The sequence below is a fragment of the Sitodiplosis mosellana genome, unplaced genomic scaffold, assembly GCF_009176505.1.
Source record: "Sitodiplosis mosellana isolate CC-2019 unplaced genomic scaffold, AAFC_SMos_1.0 Smas_scaffold_3, whole genome shotgun sequence".
In the NCBI taxonomy this organism is placed as follows: Eukaryota; Metazoa; Arthropoda; class Insecta; order Diptera; family Cecidomyiidae; genus Sitodiplosis; species Sitodiplosis mosellana.
The window spans coordinates 5,341,276-5,360,561 of NW_022595246.1; the positions used below are offsets into that span (position 1 = coordinate 5,341,276).

At 38.6% G+C, this 19,286-nt stretch overlaps 1 protein-coding gene and 1 long non-coding RNA gene across 3 annotated transcripts; one reads left to right on the top strand and one right to left on the bottom strand.

Annotated features, from left to right (window-relative positions):
• Positions 1 to 236: 236 nt before the first annotated feature.
• Positions 237 to 4,849, top strand: LOC129565752 (uncharacterized). The gene is made up of 11 exons (XM_055440962.1): positions 237 to 448; positions 542 to 1,070; positions 1,139 to 1,410; positions 1,453 to 2,280; positions 2,343 to 2,742; positions 2,785 to 3,030; positions 3,093 to 3,410; positions 3,473 to 3,607; positions 3,713 to 4,333; positions 4,401 to 4,694; positions 4,779 to 4,849. Exons 1-11 carry the CDS (start codon positions 356 to 358, stop codon positions 4,847 to 4,849), a joined length of 3,807 nt encoding a protein of 1,268 aa, XP_055296937.1. The 5' UTR covers positions 237 to 355.
• Positions 4,850 to 5,215: 366 nt separating this feature from the next.
• Positions 5,216 to 12,636, bottom strand: LOC129565897 (uncharacterized). Of its 2 annotated transcripts, XR_008687676.1 has the most exons (3): positions 5,951 to 12,636; positions 5,705 to 5,868; positions 5,216 to 5,584 (listed from the first exon to the last, which is right to left on the bottom strand). It is a non-coding gene; the product is annotated as an uncharacterized LOC129565897 (long non-coding RNA). The 2 variants fall into 2 exon arrangements; XR_008687675.1 differs by having other exon boundaries at positions 5,705 to 12,636.
• Positions 12,637 to 19,286: the final 6,650 nt, after the last annotated feature.

The following is a 19,286-nucleotide window of genomic DNA, read 5'->3' on the forward strand; positions in this document are numbered from 1 at the left end:
ATTTCGCAAAAAGTATATAATGTGAGTGCATCGCACATAACTTGTTTGGACAATTTTAGTATTCTAGTATAAGTTCGAAAAGCTGGTTCATTTTTTCTAATCCAATTTTTGTGTGTTAAAAATAATTTTTGTATTGGAAAAATCAGAACACAAAATGGAAGTGACCTTTACGATAAATCAACAAAAATACGCAAGTAAAGTGGCATACAATCGATATCGGTGATGAATTGGTTGAATTTTATTTTTTTGTACCATTTCTCTCTCTTTCTTATCAGTTCGACCTAGTGACGTGCCAATTGAAACCAGTTTATTGGTGTTTATTAGAAGTCATGCCAGATTGACTGGAACTAAGTTTATGTGCTTAGAAGGTGGTTGTGGTGCATGCATTGTCAATATTGCAGGTATTATCACGCCAGCCGGAGATCGTCGTACATTTGCTGTCAATTCAGTATGTTGAGATAGCGAAAAATTTCTTCGTTCAATCAATGCCCATTTAACCACTTCTAATTTCAAAATCATTTGTCCAAATATCATTTTGTAGTGTCTGTGGCCCGTATATGCATGTAATGGTTTGGGTGTTACAACCATCGAAGGAATCGGTAGTTTAAAGAATGGATATCATCCAATTCAAAAAGCCCTGTATCATTTCAATGGTACACAATGTGGCTATTGTTCGCCCGGAATGGTGATGAATATGTATAGTTTGTTAGAAGCGAATAATGGTGAAGTAACGATGCAACAGGTGGAAAATTCATTTGATGGTAACATTTGTCGTTGCACCGGCTATCGACCCATTTTAGATGCATTCAAATCATTTGCAAGAGATTCATACACTTCGGATATTGAGGATTTAGCTCTGAATTTGTGTCGTATGAAAAAAGATCGAAAATGTTCGACCGAGGAGAGATGCTATCAAAAGTGTCGTATTTATAAAAATATTCCATTAGAAATTGCGTCAAATGATGGAAAAGAATGGATAAAACCGGTTAATTTGTTGCAGCTAATCAAGATTTTCACAACAAAAACCATGCATAAAGAATATATGTTGGTGGCTGGTAATACTGCACATGGTAATTTTTTTCAAAACTCGACTATTTTTGCAAAGAAAATGTGAAGAGGATTTAATTTTTTATTCAAGGTGTGTATCGACGTTCAGAAAATATAAAAATTTTCATCGATACCAGAGCAATTGCAGAGCTTCACATAATCAAAGCTGATGAATCGTCACTTACGTTTGGGGGTAATGTATCGCTCACCGAATTGATGGAAACACTTGAACGGGTGGCCAAAGAGTGTGACAATTATGCATATGGAACTGAATTAGCCAAACATATCGATCTTGTTGCAACTGTTCCTGTTCGAAATGTCAATATTTTTCTATTTTTCAATAGATTTTTCGAAATTATTCAGTCGAATTGAGTAAAGAGGTGTGTATTTATTCAATCTTTCTAGGCCGGAACTATTGCTGGAAATTTGAGTATAAAGCACACTCACCGCGAATTCCCATCGGATATATTTTTACTTCTAGAAACGATCGGAGCTCAACTGAAAATCGCCTCAATTGATGGTTTAGTGCAGACATATTCGCTACAAGAGTATTTGTTTTTGGACATGTCACAAAAAGTGATTTTAAGCATTGTTTTTCCGAAACTGCCGACGAATCAATTCGCATTTCGTTCGTATAAAATTATGCCTCGGGCTCAAAATGCACATGCAATGGTGAATGCAGCATTCCTCTTCGAATTCAGTTCGAATGATGGAGCAACGACGGTAAAATCTTGTCGCATTTGTTATGGTGGTATCAATCCACAATTCATACACGCCGAAGCAACGGAACAACTCCTGACGGGAATTGATGATTTTTACACGGATGATGCCTTGCAAAAGGCGATCAAATCTCTGCAAACTGAAATCGAACCGGATTCAATTTTGCCCGACCCGGCGGCAGATTATCGAAAAAATTTAGCGATTGCGTTATTTTATCGTTTCTTCTTGAATACAGCTCCAGAAGATAGAATAAAAAGCGAATATATAAGTGGTCGTGTGGGATTGGAACGACCGTTGTCATCAGGCATTCAAACTTATGAATCCGATGAAAAATTGTATCCTCTAACACAACCACTCACAAAATACGAAGGTCTTATTCAATGTTCGGGTGAAGCTGAATACATAAATGATATGTTTAGTAGTTTAACGGTGGACCAAGAATTGTGGGCGGCTTTTGTTCCAGCCATCGAAGTTAATTCGAAAATTGTTTCAATTGATGCTTCCAATGCATTGGTATATTGTACCCAACATTCGTTCTTTCCACTGTTAGTTCGATTTTTAATATTCTCTTTTAGAAAATACCTGGCGTAGCTGCGTTTTTCTCGGCCAGAGATATTCCCGGTGAAAATTCGTTTATGCCTGTTAACTGTGGAATCCTCTTTGTCGTCGAAATGGAGCCCATTTTTCTAGCAATTGATGCACAAGTTCAATTTTATGGACAACCATGTGGTTTGATTGTGGCCAAAACCATGGCCATAGCCAATTCAGCAGCAACAAAAGTTGAAATAACATACGAGAAAACACAGGTGGATCGGCCAATTATTCCGTCTTTACGGCATTGGCGGCAGACAAGCAAAGAATTAAATGTGTGCAAAAATGTATCGGAATTTCGGATTCCTCCAAATCAACCGTTAGCGATGCCGTTGGTTGGACAAGAAATCAAAATCAAGGGTAAAATTTGCATTTTTCGCCGAATTCCGTGGAATTCCAACCAAATGGATTTCAATTAATTTGTAGGTGATTTTGAGATTGGTTCACAATTTCACATGTCTATGGAGCCGCAAACGGTATTTTGTACACCGAACGATGATGGCGGTATAAATTTGCAGGTTTCAACACAATGGTTGGATCTGAGTCATGTAGCAGTCGCACAATGCTTAAAATTGCCACAAAGTAAAATTATTGCATCGTTCAAACGAGTTGGAGGTGGTTACGGTGCAAAACTATCACGTCCATCTCATATTGCTTGTGCTTGTGCATTAGGTATTGATAAGGTTCTAAATAATTTTCAATTTTTCTAATGTCTAATAGCTTTTTGTCACTAGCTTGTCATTTGCTGCGGATGCCAGTTCGATTTGTCATGAATGTCGAATCAAATATGACGGTTATAGGTAAACGTTATGGCTGTGCCACCGAATATGATGCAACTGTTGATTCAGCTACAGGCCGTTTGATTGATTTGCCATCTTTAATTATTACGAGCGATTTTGGTTGTTCGTTGAACGATGACACAACGAAAAAAATGACCCACTGCTTGGAATCGGCATGCTACGCACATGCAAACGAATGGAAAGTAGAAGTAAGTCGTCTACTTACGGACGCACCATCGGCTATACCAGCACGGGCTCCCGGTTCAACAGAAGGTTTTCCCGTTTGCAATCATTCGACATGTTCTAAACAGTAAACAAACTAATTCATCATTTAGGAACAGCAATTGTTGAAAATCTCATAGAACACATTGCTAGTGAGATCAACATGGATCCGGCTCAAGTGCGCATAAATAATTTCCATACTGATGGTCCACTAGTCAAATTTTTTCCAGAATTTTTAAAAGATATTGGTAAATAATCGAACACAATTACCTAGCCTTAACAATTTGCCATTCAATTTCCACATAGGATTCATTTTTTGCCTATACAATCTATTACTCATTTGTTTTTAAAAGATTACTTCGATCGCCGTGCCGAAATAAATGAGTTCAATAAGCAAAATCGTTGGCGTAAAAGAGGAATTGGTGTATCGATCATGACATTTTCGGCCGTTTATACGGCTTCATTATGTGCATATATTGCCATTTATCATGGCGACGGAACGGTTGCAATTAGCCATGGTGGTATTGAAATTGGTCAAGGCATTAATACTAAAGTAGCTCAAGTGGTTGCTCATATTTTTGGTATACCATTGGATATGATCACAGTTACAGCGCACAGTTCAATTATATCGGCCAATCGAACAAGAACTGGAAGTACGATAACAAGCGAATCGGTGTGCATGGCTGCAAAAATGGCATGTGATCGCATTTTAGTACGTTTAAAACCCATTCAAGATGAAAAACCAAACGCAACATGGTTAGAAATTATTCATGAAGCCTATGCACAGTCGATTGAATTAACGGAGAAGCAAGCCTTTGAATCGCGCAATGCAAAAAGTTACAATATTATTGGTTGTGCTAGTGTCGAACTGGAGCTGGATGTTTTGACCGGTAATTTACAAATACTTCGGGCTGATATTCATGAAGACACTGGCAAAAGTATGAACCCATTGGTTGATGTTGGTCAAATCGAAGGTAAAACCAGATAATGTCCATGTATGAGTAACAATTACTTATAAAATTGAAACAAATATACTATTAGGTGCATTCATTATGGGTATCGGCTATTGGTTAACCGAGAAACTGGATTACGATAAGCGTACAGGTGAATTAGTGACCAATCGAATGTGGACGTATAAAGTTCCTGGCGCCAAAGACATTCCAATTGATTTCCGCATAAAATTTTTACAAAATATCAACAATGAAGGCATTTTCAGTTCAAAGGCTACCGGCGAACCATCATTGACATTATCAGTGGTTGCGATATTCGCATTGCGTCATGCCATTGATGCAATTCTTGAAGACAATGGAAAAACTAAAAAGTGGTATCGATTGGGTGTGATACAATTTTTTCTAAGTTCCGATTCTTTCCAAACATTCAATAGCTTTGTGATGTTTTTCAAATGCATTTTTTCGTTAGGTTCAGCAAATACACCGGACATAATCTTCAGTGCAGCAGAGGTTGATGTTGACGACTTTAAATTATGCTGATATATTGATTTGAGAATGTTGCTTAATTTAGATGGATGGGGGAGGATACTCAGAATTTTGGGAATTAAAAAAAGTAATCTGTGTAATAAATGTCTCTGTCTACAAAAAATGAAGCCATAAGTGTTTTTCGTTTTGAATGGGTTCTATGCAAAATGAGATCCAATGCGTAGCAACATAAGCTTATTATCATGCCGGATAATAGTGAAATTGTGGCGGCGGCTGCTTGAAATGAAAGACGAAAATGCGCAATAATTGTTGCTGTTTATTTTCCCACCTAGGTAAAAAAAAACCTTTTCCCACGAAGTCTTTGTTGTTATTGACAATTGAAAGAATAGAAATGTTGCGAAAGTAAAACAAAAATGCCTTTACCTTGAGACTCGTCTCTTTCAACGAGTTGTCTTTTATTTTTTGGTATATAATATATTGTACATTTTCATCATTACTTTGGCCCCATAATATTTGATCTTACATTGAATTTATATTCATGAAATAAGAACGTCTGACACATCTTAGTGTGTAATGTCTTTGATATTGGAGCTGTCCATCATGGTTTGTGATGTGTTTGTTGGGGCCGTCGAGATGAAAAAGCCATACACTCAGTGCCAAAGGTGTCTGCCGTCTGTAGCCCGATCGTTCGCTATTGATTTATTAATTTTAAATGGTTTTACCTTCAAATATGCTTACCATACCATGTACAATGTAAGTGGTTTGACAAGTAAATATTGCCGGCTCAACCTGTGAATATGAAAGATGTCATTTTTTCGCCGTTGTTTTATTTGAGATATTATTTTTCTCTGTGTTTTCTTGGGTGCTTTTATACGTCGATTTGGTGCACACAAACACATTCACACATACATAAGGCGGCGTTCGACTTTGCTAGACAGCACGTTCCGTTCTCACACCCAGCTGAACTGATTTCATCATCATCATCATCATCTCAACACCACCACCATCATCGCCACCGACATTTCAATTCACGCGACTGTGTTTCAAATTCACATCAAGGTCAAAATTTCGGGCTAAAGAAAGAAAAACCATCCTCGTCAAATGTCTATGTGATTATTATGAGAAATTCAAGCGACGTTTTTTTTTGCTCTATACCGTTTTTCACCCTGCACCACCACCTGTGCTCATTCGATTTATTTTATAAGCTAAAAAACGAGATTGAATGTGAGCCTGTTACCGAGATAGATACTATGTATGAATACGCCGTTGTACATTTCTATAGCCAATGGGACGCGGATTTCCTGTGTGAAAAAGCAAAGAAAAAATTTTGCTGGTGCGATTTTTATTTGAGACATCTGTTGAATGTGTATTTCACATTCATTCCTTGGATATGGATGTCGCCGTAGTCGTCCTTGTCCTCATCGTTGTTTGGAGGATGAGAATGAGTGTGGCGTTCGCTTGTTTTGACTTTCACTTGAAGTTCGACGGGGGTGACGCGCGCTCCGTTTTTCTGCTATCACAGCACAACAAATAATCATAAAAATTCTGGTAATGGTTGTTGCCGTCGTTTGACGTCTATCAAACAATGTGCTCGTATTTTCCCCCCCCCCCCCCCCGTAAATCCTTAACCAGCCTCAATAAAGACACATTTGCAACGCATTTTTTGTCCGTCCTCTCTCACTCACTCACTCATACTCACACTAACACTCGATTATATCACTGTCAATGGCAAAATGGAATTCACATCAAATGCCGCAAAAACAAGACCGCCGCCCCGTTTGTATTCTGGATCGGTTTTGCGTGCATTAAACAATCCGTCACCATCACCATTCTCATAAATGACAAAACTCCCGAATTGAAAAAAAATTCCGAATCAAATTTTTGAAAAAGAGAGACAGTTGCAAAGACATTTTTCCACCCAACGACTAATTATACGGATGTGGAAAAATTGCTATTTGAATAAAGAAAGACGACAACGGTAGCGGTGGTGGTAGCGACGGCGGCGACCACGTCGCGATTAAGTAATTCAAGAAAGCGATTGTTTCACCACTTTTTGTTACACCATTCTCTCTTCGTAATTTTCGTGACAAACACAATTTCTGCGACACCAGAACGACCCAGATCTAAGAATATTGCGTTCCGATTTCTCGTCATTGTTCATCATGTTTTTCTTGCGGATTTTATAGTCACTTTTTTTTCTCGCCCAATGTCAAATTATTTATTGTGTGCCCGCCTTCTCGCCGATACATCCAAAATAGCCCAAATCGACCAGAGAAAAATTGATTCATTTGAGATGTTTTGTTGGTGTATTTTGGCAACTTTTTCCGTTCAAGTTTCGCATCTGATTTAGACATTGCGTTGGATGGCATTTTTGTTGGTGCAGACGCAATTCTTGAAATCTTTGAATAGCACGCCATTCAAACGAATAGCCGAAAGAAAAACGATTCTATTTTAAATATCGCCCTAAAGACTTGCTTTCTTCTTGGCGTTTTTCTTTTCCTTTTTTCTGTTGTGCAGCATATTTCTGGTTCAAAAAGTCAAGCGCAATTGAAGAGATCTTTAAATTGGAATCAAATGGTGAACTTAATCTCAAAATCGATTGGAATAAACGTTCATTTGAGTGAACCTTTGAAAATTATCCATTTCAGAGACGTCAATTGAAATCATCAGTTTGATTCGAGTCGAATCCTGTTTTGAATATAAATTCGCATGCCAGGCAAAAGCGAAACTTTCTTCTGTCGACATTTCAGCATAAACTTAGCGATCGGTTTTTTGTTATCGTTGCAATCATTAGCCCAAATAGTCTCATTTTGGCAATTTTCAACGTTGACGCATTCTCTTTTCTCTCTTTTTAGACGTAATTGAAATCCGTTGAAACACCGATGGCCTGTTATTACTTTAAATGACGCATCAAATGCAATTGCGAAAACAAAGGTTTTCTTTTCTTCGTTTCGGTCGGAGTTTTTGTCGAAAACTTTCACCGCATTTTGATGGTGCACCTTAAATCTGTTTCTCTTCGTCGTTTGCTTTGTGTATAATTTTTTTCTTTCGGAAATGTTTCACACAAATTTCAGACACGAACGAACAATTCCAGAGTAACACACAGACGGAGAGATACATAGCATTTAATGGTTTGTACTGCACAGATTTATATATAGAATGAAAAATTAAATCGGCGAATCGGTTGGTTGCACAGGGCCAAACAATTCAATAAAACAGTAAAAATCGAATCCATTTTCGAAGTCTTTGTCAATAACGTAGTCAGTTTGCTCTTTGCCATTCAGCTTTCATCTTAGATTATATAAATGGCCATAAAAATCTGTAATCAACGGCATGCACCGTAGTGTGCTCGCTACTCTCCGGCGAATAAATATCTCGAATAAAAAGAATGAAAATGCCTAAAAATGGTATTTAGTCGCAGACGAAGAGAGAAAAATGTGTGATTATTGTTATTACTGCTTATTTATCGCATTTTAAGCGTCGTTTTTCGTTACTTTGTTTGTAATATTCTGGTTTGCCAATTTTCGTGTGTGCCAATTTTCGAATCGATGAAACGAAGTGCATGCGGATCTTTATTAAATGCGCCCAAGAAAACGATGCGAGGAGAGCGAACGAAAGAAAAAAAAACCGTGTGTGCTAAAAATCTGTTGCATTCAAATGATTGGGCCGATAAAAGTGGTTTTTCTTGTGTTCAATTTCATATTGAGAGAGTTTTCTACGGGCTGGCCAGTGTAATAAATAAATTCATTTGTTTGCATATCACCCATTTCGGGTCTCTGAAGGGCCACTTTTTTGTTGCTGTTGTTCCAACGTCGTCGTCGCCTTTGTCGTGTTTTCTTTGTTTCGCGTTTTTCTTGCCTGTTTTATGGCCGAATATATATAAATTATGGAACTGAATAATTCATGTATCAAAGTGAAATTGACTTGAAACTGGTTGCGGCCAAATGAAGGCTTGATTAGCGATATTTCTCTCTTTTCTTCCATCTGTTCTTCTTCTTTCTTCTGCTTGCTGTATAATGAATGCTATGGTTCATCATCCGATCGACGGAGAGAGATGGTGTGGTACATGCGCTTTCGTTCGTTCGTTAATACAAAACAAATGAATTTACCGTTAGTTTTACATTCGTTGCAATCCACAAAAGGAGTAAATGCATTGGCGAAACAGATACAGAAAATGGAAAAAGCGATTTTTTTTCTTCATCTCTTCTGCGGTTCGTCGCCTGCAGCTTAAACAACGTGAACGAAAAAAAGCAGTCAAACCACTTGCCCGAATTGAGTTTGCCGATTTTCGACGAAATTTCAAGAAAGATGCAGATTTAATCGGAAATTATTGAAAAATAGAAATGTGATTTGCACGTCTTTTTTTCTCGTCACCACCAGCAAAAGCAGCAACAGCAGGCAGAGGCAGTGACGGCAACTAAATAAATTGGCGACAATTCAATTAACATAACCGTAGAAATTGGTATTTCAATGCTGTGCACAACGAAGTCGCGCTGGTTGGTTTTGCCGTCGGCTTGACAATTTTAACGGGACGTGATTTTTGGCTCAAATGAGCATCAATTTATCTTATTGTTGAATGATTCATTCCCATTTTTGGCTTTTAATTTGTTTTTAGTTGAGATTGAACTCGACTCTACACACACACACTAGTTCCGTTATATTGCGAAGCACACAATACCGCACTTGTTGATCAAAACGCCAAACCCATCGAATCGCACAAAAGCCGTACAACTTTTCGGCATGATTTACCAAAAAACCAATTAAACCGCATAAAAGCCCACAATAAATATTTTCCTATGTGGTGTCTCTCTGTGTGACGCGCGCGCGCGCGCGTTCTCTACACGAGAATGGAAGGAAGCACAACTTTAGCGATACGGCATAGTATTTATTAGACACTCTCACTCTCTCACACATTCTTCTCTATGTGGGATTGGAGTTTGTTTAGTTTGTGTGTTACCCATTTCAGCTGGTGTGCTAGATGGATGGATTTTAAATGCTCGAATTGAAATTCGGTTAGAGCAAAAGAGAGACCGCCTCTTTACATTCTTAGCGCGCGCGCTCACACACAAGAAAACCGCATCACATGAAACTATTGCCACATTGGGAGAGCGAGAAGGAGTGAGTGAGTGAGCATCGTGTGCATGGCACCGTTGGCATATCATCAATCCGACCATTTCACATACTCTGTCTCTCTTTCGCTCGAACACGAAGGCAGGAAGAATGGAAAACATTTTCACATTTACAATAAATTTAATATTCCATTTAGGAAATTCGGTTCCGCACATAATTTATCGTTAGCAACTGTATATGTATATGCGGCTGCGATGCTGCCACAAACATGGGCACTCATCACAAACATATTTCGGTGGTGTGTAGTGTACGTATATATATATATATAATTTTCACTCTTCAGTTGAAACGGAACAGATAACGTAGTCATTTTCCACGTGTGTACCATTAGATAAATTCTCTGAAGTACCGTTCCATCCGTACACACAACGAAATAGATGCCGTCGTTACGCGAGAAAGTATTTATCGTGACAGTAACGGGGTGGAATGGGGAGGTGAAAAACGAAAGGAAATTCTTGCTCTCTTAGTTTTTAAATTTGCACACTCTATTCCAAGCAATAAAGCACACATCTACACAAACAAAACAACACCAACACGAACACGTACACACCAAAAACACGGCACACATCCTCTCTCTATTATTCGAGTCTTTAAACTTATTAAGTGCTATAATTCAAAACTAACGCCTTTTTGCGCCAAGTAACTGGTTTTACATTTTAGCACCTTTTATGTGTTAACATGAAAACTTTGCTCTCCCGCGGCGTTTAATGAATAGGCTGGGAACATGTCATTTCAACGGCGAAAAATCGTTGTTCGCCTATTAAGGAAGCCTCTTTAACGTTCGTCGAGTTCTTAATAATTAATTTTGACGAAAATGAGTCAAAGTGCATTTTTTTTGTTTAATACAAAAAAAAGCCCAACAAGCCGTTGTATCATCGCTTTAGCCCATATCTCGTTTGCATTACGGAAGAAATCAAATTATAACCGTATTTGCATGTCATAATCAGATCATTGACACCACAGAATGGCACAGACAAGCTGAAGGCAAAAAAATATTTCTCACACAAACAAAAAGAACCAGACGAGAAACGATTGCGTCCCATTTAAAACTCACGCTTCCTTCAGACACAAAGCACACAATACACAACGGTCCATATTCAAAGAAGCCACATACGCACACAACATTGTGCTGTGGAATGGTGTGGTTATTACGCGTGAAAACTGGATGACTTTATCAACGTTAGAAGCATTGGTAAATGCACAAGAAAAGGACTTGTATTATGTAAGCAAATAATCTATTCAATCTCCTTTGGAATGGTCGCATTGATGGTGTGTAATGGGAACAGCGTGTTGTGTGTGTGTGTGTTTTGTGTATACTTTTCGCTGTGCTGTCGAAATGGCAGACAAAACATATGTTTTGTGTCGGTGGGTCGTTTGTCTTCTTTCATTTACAGTTCAAATAAATTCACACATCCGACGAACGGGAGATATGATATTCCACAGGCACCGAACCGAATCGAGCAGCCAACCAAGCAACCAACGCACAAAGACCATTCATTGAGACGCGATGAAGGCCTAAATCCTTGCGGCTATACTCGCTTGTATATAGATGCTCCATTATCAGCTTATAAATGCGAACACTCTCTCATCTCATTCATTCACACACAAACAAACACACAACAAAAACCGTCGAACGACGATGAAGACAACAACGAGGACGACGACGACGACTGCGACGATGATGATGTTGAATGCGACGAATGGTTTGACCTCCAAGGAAAAACATAAGTATGTAACATAAGGCAAGTGGCCGGCATTTTTCCGAAACCCTTGTCACGTACACACAACCAACGAGCTCGTAAACATATTCAATGTCGTATACAAATAAGAGCTTTCCCAAACAGATTACGTCTCGGCATCGATATAATAATTTCCATTTTGGTTGTCGTTTCGGGTTTGCCGACACACATTTTCCAAGCACACACTTTTCAACCCGATTCTTTCTCACACACAGAAAACAAACACATATCCTTATATCGATAACAATCCAAGCCGGGAGAATTGTGTCTATTTTTCACCACACTTCGATGTTTCACAAGCAATTCACTTTACACCGGAGTTTAGCACTCGTAACCTCGTTTTCGCATTCTGACTGAGAAAAAAAATTCTGTACCGACAATTTTCATGTGCATTTTTCCCTTCTTGCAAAGGAACAAGACGAGAAAAAAAGAATAACATACACACAATCGACTTTCACTTTCGGTTGCCTTTCTTTCTCATACATACACACAGAATTATCTTAAGACTGACTACGATACGCTCTCTATCGCCGCCACCCTCGGCGAAGTCATTTCAACTTTTATATATATATAGAGAGAGAGAGAGAGTGACATGAAAAAACCACCGTCTTTGATTTCGTTGTCGACGCCACCACCGTTGTCCTTATGTATATTTCGCAGCTTCAATATTGACTTTAGGTACGCGCATCAACGATACACATGCAATCTGGTTGCAAAATCACCACTTTCTATGTAGCACATTTTATATAAAAAGTTAGCGATTTTTTTTTTTCGTCTGCACTTTTTTTCAATCTCTCTCCCTCTCCCCTTCACTCACTCTCCTCACAGCTTACGGTTTTTATTGAGAACACTTTGGCCGCTTGATGCAACTGGAACGAGTAAAAAAAAATCCACCAGACTTTCACGAACACTTCACCAAGCAAGCATAGAGTAAACGCTTTTTCATTCACAAAACATTGTCTGTTGATTCAATTTCTTTTTTTTCGCTTGCTCGCTCACTTTTTGCATTTAAACATAATGGCACATTGCACTCATTTCACAGCTACCGCCAACACACCGGAAAGCAAACGCGCGCGCTTATCTCTTATGAACGTCGTCGACGCAAAATTGTTGCTACTTTTGCTCCACATTTCAAGTTCAGACCATGTATAACCATTTTTCTTCGCAGATTTTTTTCTCTTCTGCACCAAGTAAAAGTGCAACAGAAGACTTTACTTTTTTTTTCTTCACGCATACGAATTTTTCACTTCGTAAGGGGGCGATTTATGTATCTGCTTTGATTGGAAAAACACTTCACGTTCTCATAAGGATTTTTTTTGTTCACTCTGGAATCCGGCTCCAAATCATCTCATGAATTTTGCCAGCACATATTTTTCTTTTTATTTTCAAGTGCAAGAGTTTTCACAGGAAATTGGTCGGTTTTTTTTTACATAAAGAACATTCACATGTTGCACACAAGAAATGCGACCACCTTGACCTATCCAATGGTCGGTCGGTCGTTCTGTATGTTTACATAGCATGAGTTTCCTTTTTGGTTGAATATAATTTTTTGTTCTGCTTCTTTCCTCTTTTTGCCACAAGGAAAGCGAACCAAACCAGCACTTGAGTATATAAAAACGTTAGCTTTATATAATATAAATAGCCAGAGCGAAAAAGGACAACGCACGTTTAACGACGTTTGGTATTATATTTCACGTGACGAGAGACAGACTCTTATGTACGGGCTACACATATCTCGGTGAAAAATTATTATATAAGACAAATGGCACAAATTCGATGCAGATGCCGATGATTTGTTTTTTTTTCTCTTCTTTTTTCGAGGAAATGGGAAGTCTGGTTTGCTCGGAGGTAGATGCCCGATAAATATCTTGGTGTTGAATCCATTTCAAATGAATTTGTTTTTCGAACAACTCAACTTTTCCACAGAAATGCCATCTTTGACATTTTCGATGAAGAAAAACTTTTTTTTTCGTCTTTTAAAAATAAATATTCGGATAAATTTTGTGGTTATATCAACCGAACAATCTTTTTTCACCGAAAAATTTCCTAAATCTTAGAAAAAAATCACTTTCCCGTCGGAACAGCCGCGTTAATAGAAAAAAATAACACTTGAGCGAATAAAGTGAGCTGAGAAAGCGAATTGAAAGTTGCTGCGCAAACGATTTATACCACTCAACTGAGACGGTCTAAGCTAACTGTTGAATATTTTATAGTTTGAATATTGTTCAATACAATTGCAAATGTGCAACTACGGTTGCAACCATAGATACGAGACACACGAGAGCGAGAGATGTTCTGACTAGTTGGGAATAACATGCATTGGCCCCTCAATTGTGTTGGTGTGTATGAGCGGAAAAACAAGAAAACCGTCCGAAGTAAAAACTAAGCACAGCAAAATACTAGTTGAACGTTGATTGTTGATTGTTGACTGTGGTAATGGTATGAGTAGAGGTACGATCGGTTTGAATACACAGGGTATTTGCGTGTATTGTAGCTATAATTGTGCCTAGAACATGGTCGATAGAAAGAGAGGAGAAGAGAAAATAATCGCAACTGTGACGGCAACTTTTATTGCACTATTGAAGTGAGCGCACGCTGCTGACTGAGTTTGTGAGATGCATGTAAAACACACATTGCACCAAGTGCATCGACGCCCGGCTCATCAGTTATCTCAATGTTTTTTTACTATTTTCTGGTTGGCTTTTTCACCGAGTAGAACTGTGTGTGTTGCATGTGCCACACTATTATTAGCAAGTATCATTCCTGTCTGCATCGGGCGAGCGAGGCGTCAGTGTGAATTGGATTGTTTTCGCTTTTGTACGTGTTCATTTCGCATTGCATTGCATTCTTGGTGTGTATGGTATGCGATTTGTTTATCAGTGTGGCTAAAAAACCGCCGCCGTCATCACCACAAACGAGCAACAGGATTTTCATTCAGCACACATGAGAGCCATGACGGTTTGAGTCAGATACAAAAGTGCAGAGCATTCTCAACTCGCAGACGATATATACCGTCGACAAATATACGATTTTTATTGACACTCGGTCTCACTTTGTTTCTCTCTCTCTCTCTCTCTATCTCGCTTGTAGAGAGTGCATCATCAGTGTGAGAGCTTGCAACATTCCAACCATTTATGTTCTCTCGTTTGTTCATTGAAAAGTGCTTTTTTGCCTTTTTGAACTACAGGAAAATAAACAGAAAGCGACCGTTGTGAGACTAGAGGCAGCATGTGGCGTTCACACTCTCACACACACAAACAAACCAACTGAAAAAAAACGAACGACCGTCAGATGAGTCAGTCAGTCTCTATTCCGTTGTTTGCTAGCTCAAACACTATTTTGTCCAAGTTTATTGGAGCAACGACTATGATGACGTGATATGGCGAATGAATCGAATGAATCAAATGAATGAAAATTGCACTTACGTTTTCATATGATTCTATAGCACGGCGTATCGTACAATCGCAATTGCCCTATCTGGGCTCTGACTTTTTGCATGCTCGCATCTCATTCTCTCCCGTACTCGCTCTGCCGATATGAACATTGCATACACAACGCAGTGAGGCGACAATATAAAATTGAATGCAGCCGTAAGTGCAATGGATTTTTTCAATGCCATCGCATTTTTATAGTCGTCTGACGTTTTCGCTCGCTCGCTCACTGGCTACCACTGCGAGTTTGTATGCTTTTTAACTCATTTTTCTTCGGATTTTGCTGTTGCTGCTGCTGCTGCTGCTGTGTGTCTTTTTTATACGTATATTCATTTCATTCATTTGTGGCACTGTGTTTCATTATGCATAAATTGTTGCCTGTTGATATTACCGCTACTATTACCCACTTTTGTGTAGTTGTTTTTATTTTCTTCAGCAGTTCTGCTGCTGCTGCTGCTGTTGCTGTGTGTATGTGTTTTTTGCGTAATGTGTACTGTTATTATTTGCACTTGCACTTTTTTCCCTCTGGACACGTACCATTGTTTATGTGCGATAAAACGACGTTTTGCACGGTCTGATTGTGCTCAAGCGGCTTTTTTTTACACCTTCTGTTCCGTTCTGTTGGGCCTGCGTTTTTTTATCCACATAGAAAATGGGCTGCAGACGCGTTTTTATTCTCTAGCCAACGCATAGACATGGTGCACAGATGCGCCCATATCATCTGTTTCAAATTCTCGTGTTTTTTTTTTCTGTTCTCGCAGCATTTTCCAATCGTTTGAATTTGATGAATGAATGAATTTCATACGCACATGGCTTTTTCCTTCTGCATTTTCATAGTCAAAATTTGATCAATGGAACCGTGCAACTTGAATGTAAGTGTTTTTCTATTAAAAACAATAACAATGTAAATTCCTATCGCCCTCTTACAGCGATTCTCGTTTTGACATTTAAACAACGTAGAATATTGAAAGTTTGACAGTTCGTGATATTCGTTTGACTGCTATGAAAAAACTGCTATTGTGTGTCGCTACTTTCAAGGCATCATTGATGCTCAAAACTCACGAATGGAACGCCAAAAAGACGCATTATGAGTCTTAATGATGAAATAAAACCTTCAACAACAATCAAAACACATTAAAAATAAAACATTTCACTGGATACAAATGATTCTTGAGTGGTATTTAAATTGAAGATCAAATTATCGTTTCGATAGCAAGTAGCAAAATCAAACCTACGCATAAAATGCGAATATTGATATTTTTTAGAAGCGCGTGCATTGATTAAAATGGGCTCAACAATGCTAAGAACATCAGCACACATTGAATTGCGTTGTGCTGTATTTTTCATGAAATTATTCATTGCCGTCGTTACCAGTGTGCGCCTCCGAATTCGGTGTGGTTATATAATGAAGTCGTTTAAATTCGCATGTCTCGTTTCATTTTATTAATTTCATTCCTTTTATTTTATTTTTAGTGTATTCAGAAAGAAAAAAACTTCATTGATTGCATAATCCTCGCTTGAAGTATGACTTGAGTATATTTATGCACACACTTACACACGATATCAGTGTGCAACAGAAACAGCAGCAGCAGCAGCAAAAAAAACATGAGCAAGAATAAATAAATGAAAATTTAAGCCACAAGAACGGCAACCAGAGGTGGCAATAAGGCGAGAAAACACAATTTAATACACGACATCGTCATCGGTCGACTTCGAAGTAATTGAGTGACCTTGAAAAGGTTGAGCGAGTGAGACAAGGAATATGCATAACGTCGCATGCATTTCCAATGAATTCCATTCCTTTCTCGGTCTCTCTCTCTCCCTCGCTTGTATGCGCTCACTCGATCACGCATCGATACCATTGCTGGTGTTTGTTTTGTATCTGCGTATATGTGAATAAGTGAATATGAATTCACTTTGTTTTCTTCAATTAATGTTGTTTTTGTGATTTTTTTTAACCCATTCTTTTTTAAATTGTGCGCCGCGTTCAACACGTTAAATTACGGCAAGCAACAACAAAGGCTGAGCAAAAGAAATAACAATAATATGGCTCGAAATGATAATGTGGGTAAATTCATTTTCATGTGATTCGTTTATCGATTCAACAGTCCACACACACTGTGTGTGAAACGCCAAATTCGCATACGCACTTGCATACTCATTCTCGAAATGATTGTGGTTGGCAAAAAGAAGACGAGAACAAAAAAACGAATTAAAAAGAGACATCCGTCTGCTCATTATTTGTTTTCTTCATCAGAGAAAGAGAAAAATGAATGCGGTCAGTGGCTGTGTGTGGCAGAACCAGCGACGGCAGCAGCAGTAGCAGCAGCGGTCACAAAATGACAAGAACGATAACTGTAGATTCTCACCCGAAAATTTCATAATATATTGTCAACAGCGTGTGACGCGTCTCAATCACATGTCGAGGAGCAAAGAACTCATTGTGCGGAATTTATTCCGTCGGTAATCCGTTGAAAACAAAAGGGCGCGCGCGATTTCGTCATTTAATTTTCATGTTTATTTCTTTTATACATCATTTTTTGTTGGAAAGGTAATGGTTTCCGAATCGATTTTATTTTTGCTGCGCTTCCAAATAACAAGCCTTCATCAGGCTTTTGTGGCGTATCTTATCGAACGCCAATTTTCGATTCCATGATCAAATGCCTACGCATAAAAATTTACGAAAATTGATTTCTATTTCTAGCATATTCATAACAATTCCCATGAGTATAATACGTAAAATTTCGGTTTGTCGTCTTAATATTTACCGTCGAGTCATATGCTTGGCATTCGATGCTCGTTGCCTTGTTGTGTGTGTATGTGTGGTAATCGAATGTACTTTTGGCATATGTGATAAATTTGTATGTAATCACGTTCGCACATTGGGAAAAAAAAATAGCTGAATTCCGTTCGGAGCAAATTTAATCTAATCCCCATTCTCCTCCTCTCACTCTGATAAGAATAAAAGAGTGAAAAAATTGTGTGTGTTGCGATATCCAACTGAAGTGCGTGACATCATCACTGTCTCAATCATTACATCGACCAACAACGATATCAAAAATAATATCACAAGGATTCAACAGACGACGACGACGATGACGATGAAAAAACCAAAAAACCTTATCAAAATAGCGAGAAAAAAAGCCATCCTATGCATACTTCACATTGAACACTGTAGTTGGCTCGGTGCGACAGCAAACTAGCATAACAAAAGGAGAATCGGTGGAAATGGTCGGTTTTTTTCCGTTGTGTCGTGATTTTCGTCTTTCCTTTTGGAAAAACTCATGCGGAATACGACTAAATTGCTCGAATGTGATTTGGGTTACGAGACTCCGTTCGAAAGGAAAAAATAACACCGACACCATAATATGTAGATTTTTCCTTTCTTTTCGCATGTTGATGTCTTTGCGTTGTTGTTGTTGTTGTTGTTGGTGGTGGCTGCGAGACCTTTTCATATATGTGTATTTGGCAAATTATCCGTAATGCGTGTTTAGATTTTCACCCTTGATTTGATGGTTCGGTCGTGTCTCACAGCCGCCGTTGTTGTCATCGTTGTTCGCTTTTTATGTGCATGATTTCACGCGCAAGAGACAAGACGACAGAGAGAAAAAGCGATAGAGTGAGCAAGGGAAACCCACTCGATAAACGCTTAAGCAAATTCGCACATATTCGATATAATACGGGACACTTACAGATTGCCACACATTCAATTTTGGCCAATATCTATCAGCGCTAGTGTTTTCTGATTTGCTCCGTTCCGTTCTTGTAAGCTCCACGACGACGACGAAGACTGCTCTGACTTTCTGCATCTTGGTTCACGCACTCGTTTCATCAGAAGCAACAGTTGAAATTGAATATGGTAAGCAACAGGCGGTTTTTCGTCGTATATTTACGGGTTGGTTGCTGTGCTTCATTGGCTTTTTTTTTCTTTCTTCATCGACAATATATTCTCCTTGCTTGTTCTACTGATGGTTGCGTGTGCCGGCGGTGGAATGGATACAAATTTGGCGAAATGTCGTGTATTGCTGGTGATTTGTTTGTGCATGCACGCTCGGTTAGTCGAATAAAACGACATGCCATTCTCTCGTCGACATATATGCTGTGTACACTGTACACACAAATAAACACCAATGCATGGTGTGTTGTCGCCTCGCGTTTAGATGGATTTTTTGATGGATGATAAAGAAAGTG

Bases quoted from the DNA above. Each gene is read 5' to 3' on its own strand.
- LOC129565752 (XM_055440962.1), top strand. From the start codon at position 356: ATGTGCTTAGAAGGTGGTTGTGGTGCATGCATTGTCAATATTGCAGGT. The intron at 4,334-4,400 runs GTAAAACCAGAT...ATATACTATTAG, and splicing joins TGATGTTGGTCAAATCGAAG to GTGCATTCATTATGGGTATC. The intron at 4,695-4,778 runs GTGTGATACAAT...TTTTTTCGTTAG, and splicing joins TAAAAAGTGGTATCGATTGG to GTTCAGCAAATACACCGGAC.